The 23,563-nt window shown below is 39.3% G+C and overlaps 1 protein-coding gene across 1 annotated transcript in view; it reads right to left on the minus strand.

The window, feature by feature from the left end:
- The window catches only part of Gucy2f (guanylate cyclase 2F), a 97,835-nt gene that overhangs the window by 50,468 nt on the left and 23,804 nt on the right, over window positions 1-23,563 (minus strand). The window contains exons 4-7 of the mRNA NM_053831.2: window positions 12,194-12,548; window positions 10,750-10,834; window positions 6,889-6,985; window positions 1,394-1,525 (exon numbers count right to left, since the gene is read on the minus strand). Of these exons, the coding sequence (NP_446283.1) occupies window positions 1,394-1,525; window positions 6,889-6,985; window positions 10,750-10,834; window positions 12,194-12,548 (669 nt within the window). The remainder of the gene's footprint in view (window positions 1-1,393; window positions 1,526-6,888; window positions 6,986-10,749; window positions 10,835-12,193; window positions 12,549-23,563) is intronic.

Here is a 23,563-nt window from a genome sequence, read left to right on the forward strand (position 1 = left end):
GTTGTTGAGTGAGAGCTGTTGTCTATGTGCAAGATGGTGGTGTCACATCCTTTAAAGTAGAGAAACATTATGTTGTGACATAGTGGAAGGCAGAAAGGCAAGTGGGCCATTGTATGAAGTTTTATTTGTAAGGGCTTTACTCACATTGATTTTATCCCTTTAAATAACTCATCTCACTTTATTGACAGATATTTATTGTACACAGTGAAGGTTTCCTAAAGAGTTCTTTTGAGAATATTCTGTACCACATTCAGGTCCCCATACCCTACTTCTTCCCCTCTCTCCCAGTAGTCTCCTCCCTTCCCCCAGTCTTTCTTGTACATTCATGTCAAATATCTCTATATATGGCTTATATATTTATAAAATCTAGGATCCATAATGGAGAGAAAAACACATATTTGTCTGAGTCTCACTTTTTCACTGAAAATCTCAAGCTCTTCTAAATGTCATCGTGCTGGTCATTAAAATTTAACACCTAAAGTTTGGAGGGTAATATGTTCAATCCCTAGGAAACCCCCTGTGAATTATTTATTTGATAGAGGAAAATATTCCCTTGGAAAAATCCATTGCAGTCAGCACTGTAAATTCTTCCCTGTTTTAGATTTTCTTTCCATTTACTATTCACAATGAAAGTGTCTACTGCTTCTCAGGATTGTCTTCAAACACAAGGAAACCACACTGGGAAAGCCTCAGCTAGGAGGGACAGAAGGACGGTAGAGTTTCCTCCTTACTGTCTGCTTAACTCTTGCCTGCTGAGAAGAAACAGCTCATCTTTACAAGAGATGCAAGATTTGTTCTGGTTGCCAAATTCCAATATCTAAGAACAATAGCGAGGAGGTGACCTCCCTATTGAAGTTTCAATCTTGAAAGACAGAAACTTCAAAGGGGATTTCTATTTTGTAAAGCAGAAAGTAACCTGTTAGTCCTAAAGATAGTACAGGTGACTAAAAGGAAAGGATTTTTAATGTTTCAGTGTCACCAGACAAACGTAAAGGAAAAGCAACCAGACTTTGACTATTACCTCCAAACACTACCCCACGTATCTGTGTCTCTGGACATCTCAAACCCAAAAAGTAACTCAGAGATTCATTTCTTCTGTTACATAGAGTGCTGAGAGATGATTGGCACATTTTAGCTACTTGCATCTCAAGTCTTTTACACACAAACCTAGTAAATGCACCAAGTTGAAGTATTAATGAAGTTTCAAGTAAGAAGATGAGTTGGGGGGGGGGGAGATCACTGCCAAAAACATCAAACAAGCTTGTAAATGGATGCAGACAGAAAAACTTGCAGGGGGGAAAAGCCTCAATATTTTCACCTGAAGACTCTTCAATGGCAGCCTCATTTTAAAACTGAGAAAGCTGCAGATTAAAGAATACTCCAGCTGTCTTACCTGGTAGATTGCTATGTTGGAGTTCTCATAAGTAGCTGGAGTTAAACTACCTGAAGAAAATGACAGCCTTGGAGACCTCCCACTTTGAACTTCTGAGATAATCTGGAAGCTTACACTGGCACGGCTTCCTCTCTGTGAAAAGATTAGGGGGAAAAGGGTTGAACAAAATTGTCATTATTTGAAACTAATTCATTCTAATCATTCAGAACCTCTTTTAAGGATGCCATTGGAATCTTACTTAAATCCTATATACCATCAAGGAAAGGTGAACTTCCCATTTTAAGTCCCAGATAACTTTCTTGTTTTTATTGTTTGAAAATAAATATAATTCCATCATTTCTCTCCTTCCTTTTTCTCCCTCCAACCCCTTCCTTTGCATCCCCAATTGCTCTTTTCAAATTCATAGTCCCTATTTCTTTAGTTGCTAATATGTGTGTGTATATATATATATATATATGCACAGAAGGATATACATATATATAAATACATCTATTTATATAGCTATACATTCCTCAATGTATAAATACAACCCTCTCAGTACCTAAATTGTTACTTGTTGATTGGTTGCTCGTTTGGCTGGTTGGTTTTTGGTTTGGTTTTTGTTTGGTTGGTTTTTTTGTTTTGTTTTGTTTTTGGTGGGGTTTTTTGGTTTTGTTTTTGAGACAGGGTCTCACTGTGTGGTCCTAGCTGGTTTAGAACTCATAATCTTCCTGTCTCAGCTTCTCAAGAGCTGGATTTACAGGTGTGCAATGTATCATTCCTGGTTTCTAGAAAAATTCGAATTATGGACATGTTACACAAAGAAGAATATTACTGTTGTTAATTTGACATGGAATTCTCTTTTTTAGACTTGACATTTAGACCCCAAAGGTGAAATTAATTTCCAAAAATTATCTACTCAATGATTTAGTGAAGAGAACTGTGAGTGTAGAGAAAGCAAAACTTTAAAAAATAGAACTAGGGAATAATTCCAGATCGTGACTCCAAATACTGGCTCCTTTTTATTCTACTCTGCCAAATACCAATGTTCTTTCTGACGGAAGACCTCCCACAGAGCAATTAAGAAGAAATGTAGTAAATGGGTTTTAGGCCATGATAAGTTCGAGACTGAAGTAGGTCAGATCCTTTACTCCTTGATTTTACTTGGATACATATTCCGAAAGAGGGAGATGCAAGCTTCCCACTTGAAAGACAAAATGAAGAGAGTTCCCTGCAATCTGTGTTAACCTTTAAAGATAAGCTTCCATGCCCCCAAGTAAGCCGGGAGATATAATTTATGTGAAGATGGAGTAAGTCAACAGGTACCTCAATAGTATTCTCTATATTTCTGTAAATGTCTTTTAAAAGGATTGTAATGAATATAAAGAATTAGATACCCTCATTATTATCTAGGCAAGGACCCTCGCCCAACACTAATATCACCCACTGACTCATTTATCATTAATTACTTTTATTACTAGTAGTCACGGTAGTGTTTTCATTATTTTCAGACAGTCTCACAAAGACTCTATCATGTATTACAGAATGGCCTTAAGAACACAGTCCTCCTGCCCCTGCCTTCCAGGACCAAGGTTATAGGCAATACCACCAATATTCTCTCTTTTTATAAGGATGAAACAGACAGCTAAAGAATAAAGGGCTTGAGCAAAGATCTGGTTGTTATACATCCCTATCCTGTGCTCTTACCACATCATGCTTTTTATCAGACTTGCTTGCCAATAAGAGTTAATCTTAAATCATTTCTGATGCTGTGATTACAATGGTCTTTGATCAACTGGTTGCTTTAATCTTGACTTAAGTTCTTTTCCACACCAAGTCCGAAGAAAATGTTCTGAAATGTTAACAGCTCAAGACTTGGGCAACATGTAAGACCTGACTCCTCACATAACCTCTTCATCAACCTGCACTCCCTCAAAGAAAGCAAGGCCAGGGAGCCATCTACTTCTCTTATTTTCGCGTCTCAGCAAGAGCACGTAGATATATATTAAGACACAGCCCTCTCTATAAAGGGCAAGGGAGAAAATGATAAATTCTGCCAAAATCCACATACACTTGGATTTCAGCTTCACTTCCTTATAAAATCTTCCTTTTCTGACCTGCCTTCTCCTGACCTGCCAATTTTTCTAGACTGAATCATTTCTGTATTCTCAAAGAGTTTACACTTTCAGACATTCCTTTTGGATGGAATTCTTGGCTTGGTTTCTTGACTGATTAAACACAGCCAGCTGCAAGTTTGTGACTGCAGAGCAATTAAGCAAAATATATGCTTCCCCTATCTGTTCCACTCCGAATCTTTGAGAGAAGCCAAATCCCTAAAATGGACAGAGAGCTATGTTCTTCTGCTTGGGTAATGCCATTCTTTTCCACTTAGACCAAAACACTTAAACAAGCAAACAAGCACCAACGTCCCTTAGGGCTATTGATATTTGATGTCTTTTCATTTTTATACTAAGAATCGCAATGATGTTTTTATTCTCTTCAGGGTCAAAAGGTATGCATAGATGAAATGACCTGTCATCATGAGCACTGTCTCAGACCCTAGGCAATCTGTCTGTCTGACAGTAGCACTAGTGTGCTCTTTGTGGCGTTTTCCAAGTGCTGGCACAATTTTGCAGCACAGGCGAGTTTAAATATTAGTAGATTTCACTAGGCTAATACAAGGTCTATGCATTGGAAAGACCAACTTAGTCCATAATTGGATATATTTACTGTTTTTGCTACTTTACAGCCCAACATCCAGGCAGCTATCAGGAACTGTCAGGTTGACATGAATAATACCAAATTAATAGGAGGTTTGAGAACAGGTTTTTATCTTTTGATCAAGACTTCAGCACATTTAATTCCCTTTTCACAAGACTTTATCAGTGATCACATTTCTAGATAAAATATTTTTGACCACCGGACTGAATTATTTTGTCTTGGTATCAAGTTATAGATTGATATTGCCTCAGAGCTTTGGCTTTTATGTCTGATTCAGTTGGGAAATTCCATACAAAGAATACTGAGTGGAAGACCCAGAGTGACTCCCCCACCATAACTGCTAGTCACCTCTGGTAGTTTCAAAAAACAGAAACCAATTATTAGTGTGTTTCGGGGCGTGGGTATAGAATACAGCCACAATGATAGTTTTGTCTTTCATCAGTACATATCTAGGAAGGTGATATTCACCTAACAAAATCATCTAAGGATTTAATCCAGATGATTTTCAGTGGGAAATGAATTAAATAGCTCATCAATTCATTTGACTGACCATACAGGACATTACCACACAATTCCATTCCTCACATAGCCAACAAATTCAATGTAAGTTTTAGGATCATTTTTAAGGAACTGAGCAGTTTGCAACCATGATAGCTAAGTTCTCAAATCTGGTGTAGTAAATTGAAACAATATGATGCTTCTTGTATCCTCTTTCTACATCTTGCCACCACTACAAACTATGCGAAGATCAATATCATTATTGCAACCAAAGAGGTTAGCATAAGGCAACACACCAGCTCTCTTAGCAAAATTGTCCCGCACATGCTTTCTTTTCTATGCTTCTCTTTAGGCTGTTTCCTCTGCCTAGGGTATCCCTCAGGGCTAGGAAGACAATAGAAAAACAGGATGGAAACTGTATCAAACCACAGAAAGTTAGTCTTTAATACTACTACTACTACTAATAATAATAATAATCCAAAAACCAATAACCAATAACCAAATTTTGACCAATCCCAACTTTTTAAAATATATATTGATACATAATACTTATATAGGTTTGTGGGATACATTATGATGCTATGTTACATACATTGCATATTGCTCAAATCTGGGTAATTAAGCTGCCTATCATCTCAAACATTTATCATTTCTTTGTGATGAGAATATTCAAAACCCCCTATTCTAATTACTTTGCAGTATATCACACAACAGTGTTAGCTTGCAATCACCCTTCTGTAATAAATACCAACACTTACAAGCCAAGTTTTTAAAAAGCTTATAAGTTCAGTTTTTCTATTTGCAATTTCAAAGCTTACTACTAATTTCTCCTGGGAGGGTCAAAGAAAAGTGATTGATAAGTAGTCTGTAATCTGTGACATAGACAAATTCTACCTTCCATTCTTTTAAGACTCAGCTTTGGATATGGTTCTCTGAAAGGCTCCTTCTATTGATCTGACTTTTCTAAAGTCCTATTCTATTTCCGGTTCATTTGTACAATTTGGCACGTATTGGTTTCCTTGCAAGATTTCATTGTCTTCAACTTGACTGTAATGCCCTAGGAGGTAAGGAAGATACACACACACACACACACACACACACACACACACACACACACACACACATATATATATATGTATATATATGTATATATATATGTATATATATATATAATCTCACAAAATGCATCCCAGACACAGTAGCAGATCCTTACACAGACTACCTACTATAACACAAATACAACCTGTACTCTCATGTAACTCAACCCTCTTTGATGAGTTGAACTATGTTTCTCCAAACTTTTATTAGTACATTTACTAGTAAAAGCACTGTGTTGGGTGTGAGAGGCTAATGTAAAATTTATCTAAAAGGGGTTATAGGAAGTCAAAGCTAAACTCTTGCCCAGAGTGGATTGTATTCACATTCGAAACAGTTCTAAGTCATCATTATCTGAGATATATCACGAACTATATATGTAATTATAATTAACAATTAATATTGATACATATATCAGGGTATAAAACTGAATAATTGATATGTGTACATAATACATGCTGAAAAATGAGAGTTATTAGTATTTTGATATTCTTAAATTATATATATAAAACATTTCTTTTTTTTAAATGTATTTTTATTTTGTGAATTGGTGTATAGGTGTATGTGTACCTGCTACACGCATATAGGTGCCTGAGGAGGCTCAAAGAGGGTGTTGGACCCACTGGAGCTAGAGTTATAGGTAAGCCACTGGCCTTGGGTGCTGGGGAATAAATTCAGGTCCTCTGCAAGCACAATACAGCTTTCAAGTGCTCAGCCATAGGTCTAGTCCCCTTTATCATTTCTTTATGTAAATAAACTTTACATTCCTTTGTCCATCTTCTTTCTTTTTCTTTGTCAATTATGCAAGAAGTTGTAAATTACAGTCACCCAAGTGTTCTATAGGATGCTGGAATTTATTCCTCCTGTCTAACTGTATTTTGGTACCATTTATCTAATATCTGACTATTTCCCTGTCTTCTACGCTTCTGACCTTCTGGTGACCATTAGTCCATTCTCCTAATTGTACACATGAGCAGGCTCGTGTGAGATTGTCTTCCTCTTTCTGGCAAGTGTTCCAAATACAGTATGTATTTTCCTCTTAGACTGTCGGTTGTGATAGCCTAGCCTTTAATCTCTGCAGCTCATAGATTTTACTCTTACAGCAAGTCATAATTGAAAGTAATAAATGGCATGCATTCGATGCTAACCTGTAGCTTCTGCCTATGACATGAGACAATACAGCCAGAAAGGGAGCTACTTACCTTACTGCCAAAGTGGGGGTTAATAAATGTCACATCTTCCAAAGTCAGCAGGATTCTGTTGGGTCCTTTAATCAACTGGATTTTATTTATACGTCGCCTGAAACAAATATGAAATAAGACGTCAGGGAGGGGATGCTGATGCTTGGTTTTAATAGAGGTATAGCTATAGGTACACATTATGAATGAAATATATGCATCACATTACATGGATCTTTACCATAATATCTATAGCAACAAACTTAGTTATCACAATTTACAAAGACAAGATTTACGCACATGAAAATATTATTGAAGTGGTATCTAAAAAAGAATCAAGGGTAACGTATAGGGATCCCAGACTAATAAAATAGTGATCTCACATCAGGGGCACATTCCAAGCTCCTCCAGCTCATTTTAAGGAGTTCTGCATATGCCTTATTCACCCTACACATCCTAATAATCTTGGAGCCAAAGTCATTGATCCCCAGTTTATAAACAAAAACACATTAAGGAAACAAAGCAAAACAATGAAAACTGTGTGAGATTCCCTAGCCTTAGGCAGAGCTGGAACTGGAATCCTTGGCCCCTGGCTGTAGGCCCAGATTTCTGCCCATAAGACCACTTGTCTCACGAAGTTGCAGGCGCGCGTTGCCAAAGCAACAGGTTGAAAAGTGGGGGAAAAAAATCAGTCAGTGGTTTGCTTTGTCTACATGATTCTATACAAGTGGGCTGGCTGGGTTTTTTTCCCCTTTTACTGAATTAGTCTGTTGTCTGAGCATTACACAGACACAGTTTAAACACGAGTCTCTCTAAACATGCCCATTAATTTGCAGGCAATATAATTATTTAACACAAATCAGTAGAGGTATGGGAGTGTATGATGTTTACCTCACACAGTCAGGTAGGTCTACCAGGCAACTTAGGCAACTTAAGATCAGGAAGGAACCTTTGTCTGTCTGTCTGTCTGTCTGTCTGTCACCCTCCACCTCTTTCTCTTTCTCCTCCCCACTGTCTCTTTCTTTCGTTTCTGCCTCCTATCTCCCCCGTCTCCCTCTCCCTCTCCCTCTCCCTCTCCCTCTCCCTCTCCCTCTCCCTCCCCCTCCCCCTCCCCCTCCCCCTCCCCCTCCCCCTCCCCCTCTCCCTCTCCCTCTCCCTCTCCCTCTCCCTCCCCCTCCCCCTCCCCCTCCCCCTCCCCCTCCCTCTCCCTCTCCCCCTCCCCCTCCCTCTCCCTCTCCCTCTCCCTCTCCCTCTCCCTCTCCCTCTCCCTCTCCCCTGTTTCTTTCTTGGTCTGCTCACAGGCTTTTCTCTGTCTTTCTTTTTCCATTATTCAATACTGCAATGTGTTCATTGCAAGAGCCAGGGTGAGAGAACCAACTAGTGAATCAAAATGCTTTACCAAACTGGTCTGAGGAGACATCTATAACATCACTGTGACTTTAAGTACCAGCAACCCAATTGTCTTGGTGATGTCACTAGTTTGGAAACAAACAATGTGTTTCTCATTGTCTGGTGGGAGCTGCTACCCAACAGTGAAAATTAAAAGAATCCTATAGTGACTTCTTGGGTAGAGCACATGAATTTTTGGCAAAGTAAAATATCACTCCCTAACTTATCAGTTTCATATGTGTAGAAAATTGTCTACACATTAAAACAGGCACACCTGTGAAAATAATTGTACTTCGCAATACAGTCTAGTAGAAAGCAAATTAGACTCCCAGTTTGGGAGGGAGGGGTACAGTACTGATTCTGTCATTAATTAGCCAGGTGCAGGTGACCTTGTATAAATCATTTAACCCCTTCCTGCCTCAATGCCTCCTGTCTAGCTGAATAACTCTCCTTATATTCCCTGCCGTAGAGAGTTGTTTTGAAAATCAAATGAGATAATGTATGTGAAAGTGCTCTGAAAAGCAGGAAGCACTAGGGAAGTATCAGGACTCATTATCATCATTATCATCATTAGTATCAGAAAGCTCAGCAGAGCTTTACAGAAAGACAATGCAATCTGGTTCGAGGAGTAAGTAAAAAAGAGAAGTTCAAAGGATCCTTTGTTTTGGAGCAGTTAGGTTCTTTTCACGTCTTTCTTTTTCTGGAAAAAAAAAAACCTTAAACAATCAAAACACACAAAAAAAGGAAGGAACAGAGAGTCACTCTCCTGCAAGTAATCATCTATTACAGAAACTCATCAGCTGCTTGGCTCTTCTGATTGCAGCCGTGGTGGGCAGAGAGAGAGAGAGAGAAAGGCAGCGAAGAGGGCACATCTTTTATGCTTTGTTAGGTGAGGAACCAAGGACCAAGTGACTCTGGGAAATGATGTGCCACTCTCTCATCTCTCAGTTTTCTGTGACCACTTGAAGTACCAATTGTCTCAAACTCATTTTCCTCTCCAATCATTTTCCTCTCTAATCATGTCCCTCTCCAATCATGTCCCTCTTCAGTCTTCTTTGCCCTTCCGCTCCAAAGCTCCAAACAAGTCCCCCACCTTTGTGGGCCCACTTTTTTTCTTTTTTCCCTTCTCTTCCTAATGACTAATGGGTTGAATTCACTCAAAACCCAGAGTGCCAATCCATTCTGTTTAAAAGACAAGCAAGAATTATCATTTGATTAGGAATAGAAGCAGCTGACTCTGAGTCCATTTTTACCTTGACATGAAATGGTTAAATAGTGAGTAGAAAGAGCCTGTGACTCCTAAAATCTCCTTGGGTGCGGGTGCGGGTATTATTGGTCATCTATTGTTGCTGAATATCTAAGGATGTTGAATGAATATTAAATTATTTGGCAGCATGTCACATTCAGACCAGTCTTGAAAACAGGTCATCAAATTAGAGGACCACCTGTTAAGGGATTTGAGGGTGGAAGACAGACTTAGTGATGACTATGATGTTGACGAATGAAGAGGGTGATGTTTAATCTAAGAAAGAAGAACAGTAAAAGTGCGGATTGCAATACAGTGGACTAGAAGCATGGGTGTCCAAATGAAGATCCTGGCTTCTCAGCAATTACCAGGAGAAGTCTACTAACGGTTTATGTTTTTCCATCTATTGAGTAACTACTATAAAATCACATACCGAGGTAAGTGCTTTATTCACTTTTACTTCTTTATTTTTAATTATGTGTGTGTGTATGTACATATGGGTACCTGCATGAGTGCACTGCCTGCAGAAGCCAGAAGAAGGCATCACATTTCCTGTTACTGGAATTACAGGCAGTGTTGAGCTACCTGACGTGGGTGCTGAGAGCTACTCAGTACCCAATCTTATCCACTAAGCTATTCTCTCTACACCTTCGAAAGTATTTGTATGTATCCTATGTGTGTGCACGGTGAGGAGGAAAGAGGAGCTCACATGTGCCACAGCGTGCATTTGTTGGTCAGAGGACAATTTGTGGGGGTTGATCCTCTTGTTTCACCATTGTGGGTCATAGGACTCAAACTCAAATCTTCAGACTTCGCAACAATTGCCCTTACACACTAAACGATGAGGCAGGACCAGATATATGACTTAGCACCGCTATGCAAAGAGTTTCAAAAGTCTAAAGTACAGTATTCCAACTCCATCTGCTACCATACCAATTCATGGAGAAGGTGTGGCATATTTAAACAATAGTAGAAAGGCTTAAAATCCTGTTCTCTTGTCTCACCATCATATTGATCTACTCATAGGCAACATCACCACTGACAGTACAACTGTGAAAGTTTTTCTTAGCATCATAAAAACATTTCAGTCTTAAATGGGACCAGTAGGGATGGTAAACCACTGTGGAAAAGAAAAGCAGTGGGTCATATAATGGGGCAATTGTACTGAAGCATGATTTCCTGGAAATCAATATTAACAAGGCTGTTGTCGACTTCTATTTTGTATATACAAAAAGAACCCAAAAAAGTACCTGATAAAGTAAGCAAATCCATTGATAGACAGCAAGGCTAGAAGCAAAGCAAAGCAGACCATCATGGCTAAGGCAGGGTCAATACCTGCTCAGAGAGAGAGAGAAGAAAAAGAACAACATTAAAACAGAAAAAGCAGTAAATTAAGCACACTATAGAGAGACTCCTCATGCTTTCTGGTGACTCTAAAATCAAGCCAGATGTACCTAACCTAATTCCATTTTTTTTTCCTACAACATAGTCTGTCTTGTTGACTTTATGGACAAGAAAGCAATTTCACTGTTCTGAAGCAAACCCACTCACCACTCTGACAATAATGAATCTCTTGAATTAAAGCTGACCAGGGTGTTTTCATTGGAAGAAAAAAACGGAAAACTCTGAGTGCATTCATTTATGTAGGAAAGCAATAACATTCTTGAGAATAGGTGTGGTAGCTTACCTGTGAAGGGTAAGTGTTATGTTTTCTATAATAAAAGCCCTTCTTAATCTGAGTCCAATACCTCATGAATTACATAATACTTGTCCTTCAAGAGTGAGGTAGGGGCAATTTATGACAATTAGTGCTTTCATAAGCATATAAGTTGGTCTCATGAAATCTAAATGTTAAAATAGACTGCAAATATTTCAAGAGAAAATATTTGATGATGTGAGTGAAGAGGCAGTTGGATGTGTCATGTTAACGTAAAATCAGAGTCAAACCTTAGTTCAAATAAGTGTACATATTTTTGGAAATGTATAGGCAGGTACTTAAGTCAGAATAACATGGGTACTTCTAAAGGTAAGCACTGGCTGTCAGAGATTTGATGAAGTTTACCTCTTCCAAAAGCTAGGAGAGACCTACCAGCCAATCAAATTGCTGGACTGCTGAGGCACATCAGAATCACTAACTGTGGTCCCTACCCTCGAGGAGCAGTGTAATACATTCAGAGAATGGGGAGCTGCAACCTCTACATGAGCAACAAGTAAAAGGTGATTTTGTGCTCAGCTGTAAGGCAAAGAATTTTAATGAAATGGTAGGCAGTTCAGTGAGGAGATGGTGTAAATATGGCATTCTTGTAGGATCTGACTGACAGACAGAAGTAAGATATACAGGTGATCTTTCTGGTAGAGGATAGCAACCACAGGTCACAGGCAACTAAAGTCAAGGGAGGAAAATGTTTTCCTTTCATTAAAGTAATGTCTTTGGAAAAGATTGAGGCCTCTTTCAGAACCAGTGATCGGTTAGCTTTTAAACTGTGAAGGAATCTTTAAGACTAGAAAGTGCCTCTTGTGGCTCTGATTATTTTTAAGTGAAGAAGATAAGGTGCCAAGATGTTTGTACAACCTGAAATACAGATGTCTACCCTTCTATGAGTGCTTCAATATTAAAATATACCTTGTCTTAAAGAAGCATCCCTATAGCCCACGATGAACTAAATTGATGACCAGTCATTTCCCACTCCTTACCTCCTTGGCAGATCTTCCCTTGTGCAAACCAGCATTTTGCATCTGCGCTAGTAGGCCTGCCACCTGGGAAATGAATGGGGGTCCCTCTGAACCTTAGCAGTTCAGTTTCCATGTCCACAGTGTAGGTGCCACGGAGTTCCCATTCTTTCCCATTGGTGTCCAGGATTACGTATTCAGAAATTCCATTTCCATTTGAGTCTGTCCTTATCAACTGGTTGAATCCATAGAACTGCATGTTTCTGGAATGCCGAGTCAGGCTGGCAGCGCTAGCCTGTCCATTTTCTTTCAGAGCATTACTCATGGCTTGTGCGATAAAGTAAATTGAATTGTAGATGGTTCCAAACAACGGTGAAACCTATTTTTAAAAATTACAATTATCTTGAGCCCTACTCACCCTAGAGCAATTTTAGAGTATATTCCAAGCTTCTCTTCATTATTATGTGCCACACGTCTGAATGGAGCAGAGCTCTGAAGACCCAGAGGGGGGAAATATTTCTGAGGACTTGCTTGGTTTCTTCCCTGAATTTTTCTGTTTTCCCCCAAGGCCCTAACATCTTTAAATATATCAAATATGACAATTTTACGAGCAAACCAAGTCATATACAGTATATGTTTATGCTACTCAACTAAAAAATGTGATTTAGGATTTAAAAAGAGCACTAAAAACCAAGCATGAAACTAGACAAGGGGAGTTCCGGGGAAATTTACCAGGAAAATTATTGGTGTGCTATGCATGATAAAATCACTCCCTTGCATTACTAGAGTGGTAGGTATATATGACAAGTTTGTAAATAATTGGTCACCACAATCCTTGTCTGTGTCATGTCTCCCTGTCTTTGTCCAAAATGCCTAGTCTATTAGACACATACTCCTCAGAGAAAATGGCCACTAGGATAGTTTTAAATGCATATTCACATACTAGATGACTTGAGTTTAAATCAACAAATCCTACATCCAATTGTCTAGGAAAGTGGCAAAACTCTTTGGAGAAACCACCATATATCAATAGGTAGGCTACAGAAAATCGAATGTCTATGCCTGCTACAAAATCATTCCGAAGGCATTGGTATTTGTATACCATGCCTGATGTACTATTCATTGTAAGTTATTTTTGGAATAACTCTTGTATTTTTATCATAAAAGGTGAAGAGAACAAACAGCCCCCACTACTCTGCAGCCCCCCTACAGCCATGGCCACATAGTTTCCTATCGCATTTCAAATCAAGTATGGAAGTCAAGAAGTTTATGATCATATCGTTTTTACCAAGCTTTGAGGGAAGCTGATTACTCACAAGTTTTATATCCTAACGTCTACAGAGCTAAACTTCTGTGAGAAGCTTCATGTGTGAGGGAAAAAACAAAAACACTTAACAGTTAACTGAATTGTTAGTATTAAAAATGCAAGTCAAGGGGTTGGGGATTTAGCTCAGTGGTAGAGCGCTTGCCTAGCAAGCGCAAGGCCCTGGGTTCGGTCCCCAGCTCCAAAAAAAAAAAAAAAATGCAAGTCAATATGCAGAGAGGTGCATAGCTAGCAGGATAGCGCCATGCCTTGTTTTCATAAAATATGGCGGGTCAACCATGACTACATATTAGCATCACCAAACTCATAGTAACAAATTGAGGTGCTAATTTGGGGTTTGTGAACAACCTTGAGGAGATTCTAATATATCTAAAAGTTGTAAAAGCAATAGACTATTCCTAAGGAAAGAATGTCTGGGTGAGTCATACTTTACCATACATAAATGATAATACAGAATTATGGTTATCATAACCTTTTATAACATTTGATTAGGTATCTTTATAGTTAGAAAAGGAAGATCCAGAGGAGCTAGGCTATCTGACAAGTTTACTTATTCAAACATAAAATTGGACTCTTATATCTTGGATTAGTCTTCTTGAAAAAAAAAAACATTAGCTATAGTCCCTTCTGGTTTGGATCTCCTCTAAAAGTTTTTGACTTTTAGCTTAGTCAAGAGACTAAAATTAGCAAGTAAATATTTTTTGGCCTAAATATGGGTTCTTATTTAGCTTTCTGTTCTCTTCATATTAGAGTGCCCCAAACTCAGGTCTTTAGCTTCCTGTCTATCTACACTCTCTCCTTACATAGCCACTTTTAATTTTATTAATTGAAATAGCATATCTACCCTATAACTCTCAGATTTAAGATTCCAGTTCAGACCTCTGTCCTGTAGTCCAGACTCAAATAGCCAATTGCTCATGTCATTAACATTACTTGAATGCTATATTTCAACATACCCCCATTCCACATACAATAAGTACCCCTCCTTTTTCTAAATAGCTATATCTTCCTCCAGCTTGTTAGACTGCTGAGTTTCAGCCTCCTGAATTCTGTCTCAGTGAACTCTTTCCACTATCCAATCCCAATACGCACTCTTCAGAAACACGTTAGAAATACATCAAAACAGGATATTCCTTCTTAGTGAACGAACATACACAGGTCACTTTACAAGTTTTCAATAATCCCCTATCCTGACTTTTGTGGACAGTTCTTGCCTTTAGAATGCCTGCAAGAGCCCAACTACTTTCCTAGATATTGGTAGGCTATGAGAAAAGGTGAAGGAAAGAAGGCAGAGTCCAAAATCAATAATAGTAAAATAAAAACTAGTTTTTAAATCCCCACAGTGCAGCAACCCCCTGAAAGCAGAGAAGAACACTGTGTTCTGTTGTGACAGGCATCGAGCCTTCTGGGAAAGAGACCATATCTCTCTATGATGGAAAAAAATCGAAACTCTTAAAAAACACTTCTGTTCTGAGATGACACATGACACTGTTTTCTGCTGGCCTCTGTGATCTTAGGTAGACCGACTGGTAGAACTGGCTGACAGCAACTCCCTATGATTACTGAAACTTGAAGATTGGGATTTTTCTCACCTCTTTCATTTCTGACAGACAGACAGACAGACAGACAGACAGACAGACACACACACACACACACACACACACACACACACACACACACGGAGCGGGGCTGCTGCTGTAAGTGCTCTCATAGCCACAAAGGTGTAATGGAGAAGGGGCTTGAAGCCGAGAAAAAAGTTTACAAGCCGTATGCAATTACAAACAAGGAGCTGTCACCCTGGCCCACATTCCATAGGAAAGCTTGGGTCTGTTTCACCCATTTAGCTCCTTAACAATGGTTTTGCCCTTCACATACATAAGTCCGAAGTCCAAAGCATGATCTATTGGTATCAATCACAAAAGTTCTCTAGCAAGTAGTTCTCTAGCTAGTTCTCTTGCTAGTATTTGTAGCAAGTAGTGAAAATAAGTAGAGGAAGAAACAAGGGATATCTGAACATGCTCTGTAGCCCTATCCTCACTTCTCACTAAAACAGTTTTAAAAAGTGTGGTGGTTTGAATGAGAATGCCCCCCATAGGCTCAAATTTAAATATTTGGTCCTAAATTGGTGGAAGTGTTTGGGAAGAATTAGGAGGTGTGTCCTTGTTGAAGTAGATGTGATCTTTTTGGAGAAGGTGGTTTACTACTTTTGGCCTACCTACCTACCTACGTATCTATCTATCTATCTATCTATCTATCTATCTATCTGTCTGTCTGTCTGTCTGTCTGTCTGTCTGTCCGTCCGTCCGTCCGTCCATCTATCTATCTATCTATCTATCTATCTATCTATCTATGTATCTCTCCACATTGGGGATCAGATGTAAGCCTGTTGCCATGCTCCCTGCCATGATAGTCATAAACTCACCATCTTATTATACTGTAAGGTCCATTAAATATTTTCTTCTATAAGCTTCCTTGCTCATAATGTTTTGTCACAGGGACAGAAAACTGACTAAGACAAGAAGCAAGACAGAATGGGCAGGAATAACTGACAGACAGATGACTTTGTTGACCTCACAGTCCAGAAGGAAAAAAAACATTAATTATTTGTGCTATTCTTTTTGCTTACTGTGTAGATCCAAATCTGAATAATTGAATTAAGAATAAATGGTAAGGGGTTGGGGATTTAGCTCAGTGGTAGAGCGCTTGCCTAGCAAGCACAAGGCCCTGGGTTCGGTCCCCAGCTCCGAAAAAAAGAAAAGAAAAAAAAAAGAATAAATGGTAAGTGAAACATAACACTGGTTTTTGTTTCATGACTTTAAATAACTCTATTCTAAGCTTTTAAGAATCTTTAAAAATGAGAATAAGGTCACAGTAAAGAGCGGTGCTATCTAAATTGTTTTCAGCAGTTTATGCTGGAATAAAGTTGATTGTCATCACTTGGTCTTCAGAAGTGTACATTAAAACCTCCTTCTTCAAACAATCATTATTTGAATAAAATAAATTGCAGCACCATGTTCCCCTATGTTCATAGCAGCCTTATTTGTAATAGCCAGAAGCTAGAAAAAAACCCAGATGTCCCATAACAGAAGAATGGATACAGAAAATGTAGTACATTTACATAATGGAGTACTACTCAACTATTAAGAACAAGGACATCATGAGTTTAGCAGGTAAATGGATGGAACTAGAAAATATCATTGTGAGTGAGGTAACCCTGTCAAAAAAGAACACACATGGTATGCATTAACTGATAAGTGGCTATTAGCCAAAAGAAAGTACAGAATACCAAGGATACAATCCACAAAACTCAAAAAGGCTTACAAACTAAAGGGCCCAAGTGAGGATGCCTCAATCCTACTTGGGAGGGAGAAGAAAGCAATAAACAGGAGGGGAGGAGGGATCTGGGTGGGAAAGGGGACAGAGAGGGGAAGAGGAAAGCATGATCAGGTATTGGGGGGAAAGGACTGAAGCCCTGAGGGCCAGCAGAAGGAATGGAAACAGGTAAACTTGGGAGGTAGGATGTGGGGAGACCCTCTAGAATGTACCAGAGACCTGGGAGGTGAGAGAACCTCATAACTCAAAAGGAGAGAGACCTTAGATGAAATGCCCTACAGTGGGGAGAGGGAACTTGTAAGGTCCACCTCCAGTAGAAAGACAGGGCATCAAGTGGAGAGATAGGATTGCCATCCCATAGTCAAAAACTCTGACCCACAATTGTTCCTGTCTGAAAGAACTGCGGGGACAAAATTAGAAAAGAGCCTGAGGAAAAGAAGGTCCAGTGACCGGCCCAACTTGGAATCCATCTCAAGGGGAGATCCCACGGCCTGACACTGTTACTGATACTGTTGTGTGAGTGCATATAGGAGGCTAGCATGGCTGTCCTCTGAGAAGACCAACAAGCAGCTGAAAGAGTAGGATGCAGATATTTACACCCAACCAACGGAGAGAAGCTGCTGACTCCTGTGGTTGAATTATGGAAAGGCTGGAAGAAGTTATGGAGGAGGGCGACCCCATCGGAAAACCAGCAGTCTCAACTAACCTGGACCTCCTAGATCTCTCAGACATGGAGCCACCAAACAGGCAGCATACACCAGCTGAGATGAGGCCCCCAACAAATATACAGCAGAGGACTCCCGAGTCTGGCCTCAGTGAGAGAAGATGCACCTAACCCTCAAGAGACTTGAGGCTCCAGGGAGTGGGGAGGTCTGATGGGCTGGGCTGGGGAGATCCTCTTGGAGACAGGGGTTGGGGGGGTGGCCCTAGGGTGGAGGAGGTGTGGGATGTGGAACAGTTGGAGGGTGGACCGGGAGGGGGGTAAGTCTGGACTGTAAAGAAATATTAAAAAATAATAATTTTAAAAAAGTCAGCACCACTTTCAAACAAGAACCAGGCACATGAAGAGACTTAAGAACTTTAAGTTAATTGAATTTCTGTTGTTAAAATGATACAATAATTCATGATCAGAATCCTGTGACTTGGTCAGAAGCTCGATGAATAAGCAATGCTTGGTGTGACGGTCATGAGGACAATACTCTAAGAGCAAGGTAGACAACTGCGGTCATTGTGACACCTGGGAAATCTTTCTTTACAGACTTTTGAAATGTCTCCTAGGCTTCTTTCTGAAATGTCCAAGCTGCTGCCTGTCTCCCCTTCAGCTCAGCATGCCCTGCCAAACATCCACATTCAGGCTAATGAAGGACAGTAGGTATAAGGACCATAAGCTCCCCACGACGAGCATCCTAAGAAACCTGGAGGATTCCCTTTGCCTAACCTTATAAGGCCACACTTGAGGAAAATATCCAAAGTGTATGTTCTAGCAATGTGTGCTTGTAGCCAACAGAATTTCATTCAAAACAAACATTAAAGTATAATTTTGAAAAGGGGGGAGAATTCAAGCATCAATACCTAATTTCAGAAGTCTATTTTGTGCCAAAGTATAAAGGTACATAGTGATAATCCTTGCTCAGTCTTCCTGAGACCATATTAGGCAGTTTGTCAGTGGGTTTCCATCCCTACATCTCTCTATTTTAGATGAACTGTTCCCTTTTCATGGCACCTTGTAAAGACTTACTATCTCCTATGTCCAGGGAAAAGAATCCAATAAACATGTTCAGATCAAAATATCAGTCACTTAGTTCCATTACTTTCCTTTAGTAAAGAATAAGCATTAGCTACTCACTAGCTATGTATAATAAGGCCCGGTGTGATGTGTGGTCCCGTGATCAGGTTCTGGTAGCAATCTTGGGTGGAATCCCAAGTCTATCACTTGTCTTGACCTTGAGAAAACTGCTTTGAGCTTTAATTTCCTTACTCATAAAATATAAACGTTAGTGTGTAATTTGTGAGTTGTTGAGGATTCAGTGGGATGATTATGAAAACTACTTAGTACAGAGAAAACATTGAATGTACAATACCTGCTATTGTTTGCATGTATGAGAAGTAGCTTCTGTCTCTGGCAACATCATCCTGGAAATGTGGTGGTTTTGCCCTTTTCCAGTCTGAAATCTGTAACCAGTTATAGTCTCCATGTCCCCAAATGGTAAAACCATTACTTCTTAATTGGAACGAAGACCTGTTTATATTTTGCTTCTCATTACATCCCCTGCAGTAATATTCCTGAGTCACAGTAATATTAACAATGGCTAATTTATTAATAGTATGACTAACATTTATTAAGGGGTTACTAGTTATCAGGCAAATTCATTAATGTCTTCACTCATTTTATTCTCACAGTTCTGTGAGAGGGTACCAATATCAACACAATTTAAAATAAAGAAAAGATACAGAGTTTAAGCATACTAAAGTCTCTTTGAAGCTTTAAACCAATGTGCTATGTTTGAGCTTAATAAATATTGTTGAATTAATTACAAAGCTGTGGCAACAACAAAAAGGAGTATCATGTGCACCCTTTTGTGACTTGTTTTGTCCTACATTATTTGTCCATAGACTTCTTAATACAGAGAGAAGAAACAGAACATTAGTGTTTCGAAATTAGTATTATCAAAGACCTCTGCAAACCTGGGCCAGAGAACATGTAGGAGAGAAGGCTGATATAGGAGCAGTAAGTGATTTTGCATCATGGAGGCCAACCAAACTTAGGTTGATTGATAAGCAGTAAACAGCTGTGTTTTTGTAGAATACTAGAAAAGAGTATCAGTTAGAGTTGTTTGACACTATGCTAGTAGGGCTAAGGCTGAGCATTAATGAGAGAAAGGTCTTTAAATATCTAAGGAAGGAATACTTAGACATCTCCCTCTCCTGACAGGTACTGAAAACAGACAGACCCCTGCAAAAATGAAACAAAAAATAACAAACAACAACCAGAAATCCATTCTGTTGTTTCACAGAAGCTCCAGAATCAAAAATGGTGGAAACAACGAAACTTGAAATTGAGGTGGAGGACAAAAAAGGAGTGGTGAAGTTACAGTATTCATGAGACTGATAGTGAGAATCTCAGTTTTTTTTTTCACCAAAATTTGTGCCTAGATTCTGGCAGTGAAAATTTCTAAGTCTTTTCTCTGAAGACTGTCTTGGACCCAAGGGTCAGCATATATTAATCAAAAACAAACAAATGAAATCAAATTGAACAACAGCTTGTTAGCTAACTGCTCTCTCAGAAGACCTCTAAGGCAACATATCTATTTCATATCTGCTGTTTAGAGCTTCATTCTTAACTACAGGCAGACATTCCCATTGCTAGATGTCTGAGCAGAGTTTCTAACAGTAAATAGAATGATCAGAACAAAGAAACATGAAAAATGAGGAACTAAGGGGAAAAAATAGAAGTGAGCTTCAAAGAAGCTATGATACTTTTAAAGAAATAAGAACTCCTCGTGTCCTTGAGTTCCATATCTACAACTTCAACCAAATGCTAAGCAAAAAAAAAAAAAAAATTCAACACACACACATACTTGCATGCATACAAAATTGTAAGCATGTATCTGTATGCATATATACTGGAAAATGATGTGTGTGTATTTGAAGCTTTTGTTATTTTCCATATAATATAGTATAAGACATGTATAGCACTTGTATGAGGCATCATAAATGATCTAAATGTGATTCAAAGTATGAACGAGGATCAGCATAGGATATATACAAGTTATACCATACCATTTTATGTAAAGAACTTGAGAAAACATAGCCTTTGATATCTGGAGGAGATTCTGAAACCAATATTCCATAACTACTGAAGGACAATTGCAGTTTGTCCTTGATGAAACAGAACACCACTAAAATAGAATGGACTCTTAGAAATAAAAATGTTGAAACTATGCATTTTTAAAAAGAATTGGTAAAAGGCTAAGAGCACACAGTTGGGCGATTCGATAAGGTCAACTAAATCAAATAAATGGGACATATAAGAGAACAATAAAACAATTAAAAGATCAGCCCAGCATATAGAGAACGAGAACGCAGATGAAATGCTTACAGCATTATTCAGAATCGGCAGAATAGCAAAGCAAGCCAGATGCATCCTCCCAGCAGATGAACAGATAAAGAAAAGGAAGCACATAGAACACTCATCCGTTAGAGATAAAATGTTGTCATTTGCAGAGATATGGACGGCAATGGAGAAACTTATCTTAGGTAAGACAAGCCAGAAATATAAATACCATATGTTCTTAGTCATTTAAGAAAAATAATAAATCAACTCGTAAGCGTACATAATAGAACAGGGGTCTCCAGGGAAAGGGAAGGATAAAAGGAAGAAAGGGCCAAAGTAAATGAAGAAGTACTTTTAGGAACTGTATTTAGGGGATAGAGGGCACAGACCCTGTGAACACATCATGGATGTGCACATAAAAATACTAATTTGACATAGGCGAATGCCAGCAGCAAACCACTGAACTGAGAACAGGACCCTGGTTGAAGGAATCAGAGAAAGAACTGGAAAGCTTGAAGGGGCTTGAGACCCCATATGAACAACAATACCAAGCAACCAGAGCTTCCAGGGACTAAGCCACTACCTAAAGACTATACATGGACTGACCCTGGACTCTGACCTCATAGGTAGCAATGAATATCCTAGTAAGAGCACCAGTGGAAGGGGAAGCCCTGGGTCCTGCTAAGACTGAACCCCCAGTGAACTAGACTGTTGGGGGAGGGCAGCAAGGGGGGGAGGGCGGCAATGGGGGGTAGGGTGGGGAGGGGAACACCCATAAGGAAGGGGAGGGGGGAGGGATTAGGGGGATGTTGGCCTGGAAACCGGGAAAGGGAATAACAGTTGAAATGTAAATAAATACTCAGGTTAATAAAGATTAAAAAATATTTTAAAAAAATACTAATTTGAATTCCACTAATTTTTAAAATATGCATTAAAATTATAGTAAAATAGAACTAGAAACTAATCTGCCTTATTTATTTGTTCATCATTTTGTGGTTTTGTTTGTTTGTCTGTTTCACACAGGCTCTCATGTATCTCAGGCTGATCTCAAAATCCCTATGTAACCACAAATAACTTTAAACTTCTAATCCCTCTGCTTCTACTTCCAGTTCTGGGATTAGTGAACTGCAGTGCTGTAGGTTAAACCCAGGGATTTCTGCACACTGGGTATGGACTCTGCCACCTGAGCTGCGTCCCTACTTCCTTGTTACTTATTTAGATAAAATATTCCAAAATCATAGGGCACCAGTGGAAGGGGAAGCCAAGACTGAACCCCCAGTGAACGGGATTGTTGGGGGGAGGGTGGCAATGGGGGGAGGAAGGGGAGGGGGACACCCATACAGAAGGGGAGGGGGAGGGGTTAGGGGGATGTTGGCCCAGAAACCAGGAAGGGGAATAACAATTGAAATATAAATTAGAAATACACAATTTAATAAAGATGGAGAAAAAATATTTTAAAAAATCAATCCAGAAAGTCTTTCCTCCCTACTTGCCTTCCTAAAGATAACTATGACAAAAATTATTTAAAATAATGTCAAATAAATAATAAAACAAAATCTCCCAGGAAGAATGGGCTTCTAGACCAAAAGGCTCTACCAAAGGAATAGTATACAATATGTGAAAGACTCATACACCATCATGGTTCATAGCATCAGAAACAAAGATAGGTAAGGCTGAAGATTTAGCTCAGTGGTAGAATGGTAGCTTAGCAAGTGTGAGGTCCTAATGTCCATCCTCAGTAATGCCCCCTATCCCAGAAAAACAGCAAGTGAACTTCACGGAACTGAGAGAAATGATTTTTCTCCAAGACTGATATAGCAAAGGATGGACTAAAGACTTTCTGGACACATGATACTTTAAGTGTCTACCCAACATGCTTTCTTCAGAGGCTACTGAGAGATGTGCTTGACAAAATAAATGAGAAAACAAATCAAGAAAAATGGGTGTCATGGGAGTTAGGAAATGTAGTGCATCCAGAACAGAGAAGTGAAAAGGAACATTTTTTTAAATGTAAAAATTGAGATTTCAGACAAATAGTTGTGGGACATTCTTAAAAGTGTATAGGCTTACACCAGACTAGAAAGACAAAGGGCCTCAAGAAAAATAAAGTTGAGAAGGGATTTTATGGGCTTTACCATTTATAAAATTGTTTGAGAGGATTTTACAGTCTTATCAGGAAGCGTGGAATTACTATGAAATGCAAATTAAAGTAGGTTTATTTTGTGTGCAAGGTAAATTTTGCTGGTATTGTAACATATGCCCCACATACACTTTTGCTTTTTGCAATCTTCATTGAATGATACTGAAATCTATCCACTGTGTGGCTGGGACCAGAGCCTAGCAGAATCAACATCAAAGATACCAGAGAGACGTCACTCTGCAACTGATGGGAGCAGATGCAGAGTACCACAGGCAAACATTAGGAGGAGCTCGGAGAGTCCTGTAGAGGAAGAGGAGGAAGGATTGTGGAAGAACAGAGGAGTCAGGGACATCACAAGAACATGGCCCACAGAATCAACTGACCAGGACTCACAGGCACTGGGGGGAGATCAGGTAGCCTGTAGGGGTCTAACCTCTGCACACGTGTTTTTGCTGAGTAGCTTGGTGCTCTTGTAGGAATCCTAACAGTAGAGTGGTGGCTGTCTCTGATTCTTTTGCATATGGGCCCTTTTCCTCCTACTTG

Source organism: Rattus norvegicus, chromosome X, assembly GCF_036323735.1.
Source record: "Rattus norvegicus strain BN/NHsdMcwi chromosome X, GRCr8, whole genome shotgun sequence".
NCBI classification, from domain to species: Eukaryota; Metazoa; Chordata; class Mammalia; order Rodentia; family Muridae; genus Rattus; species Rattus norvegicus.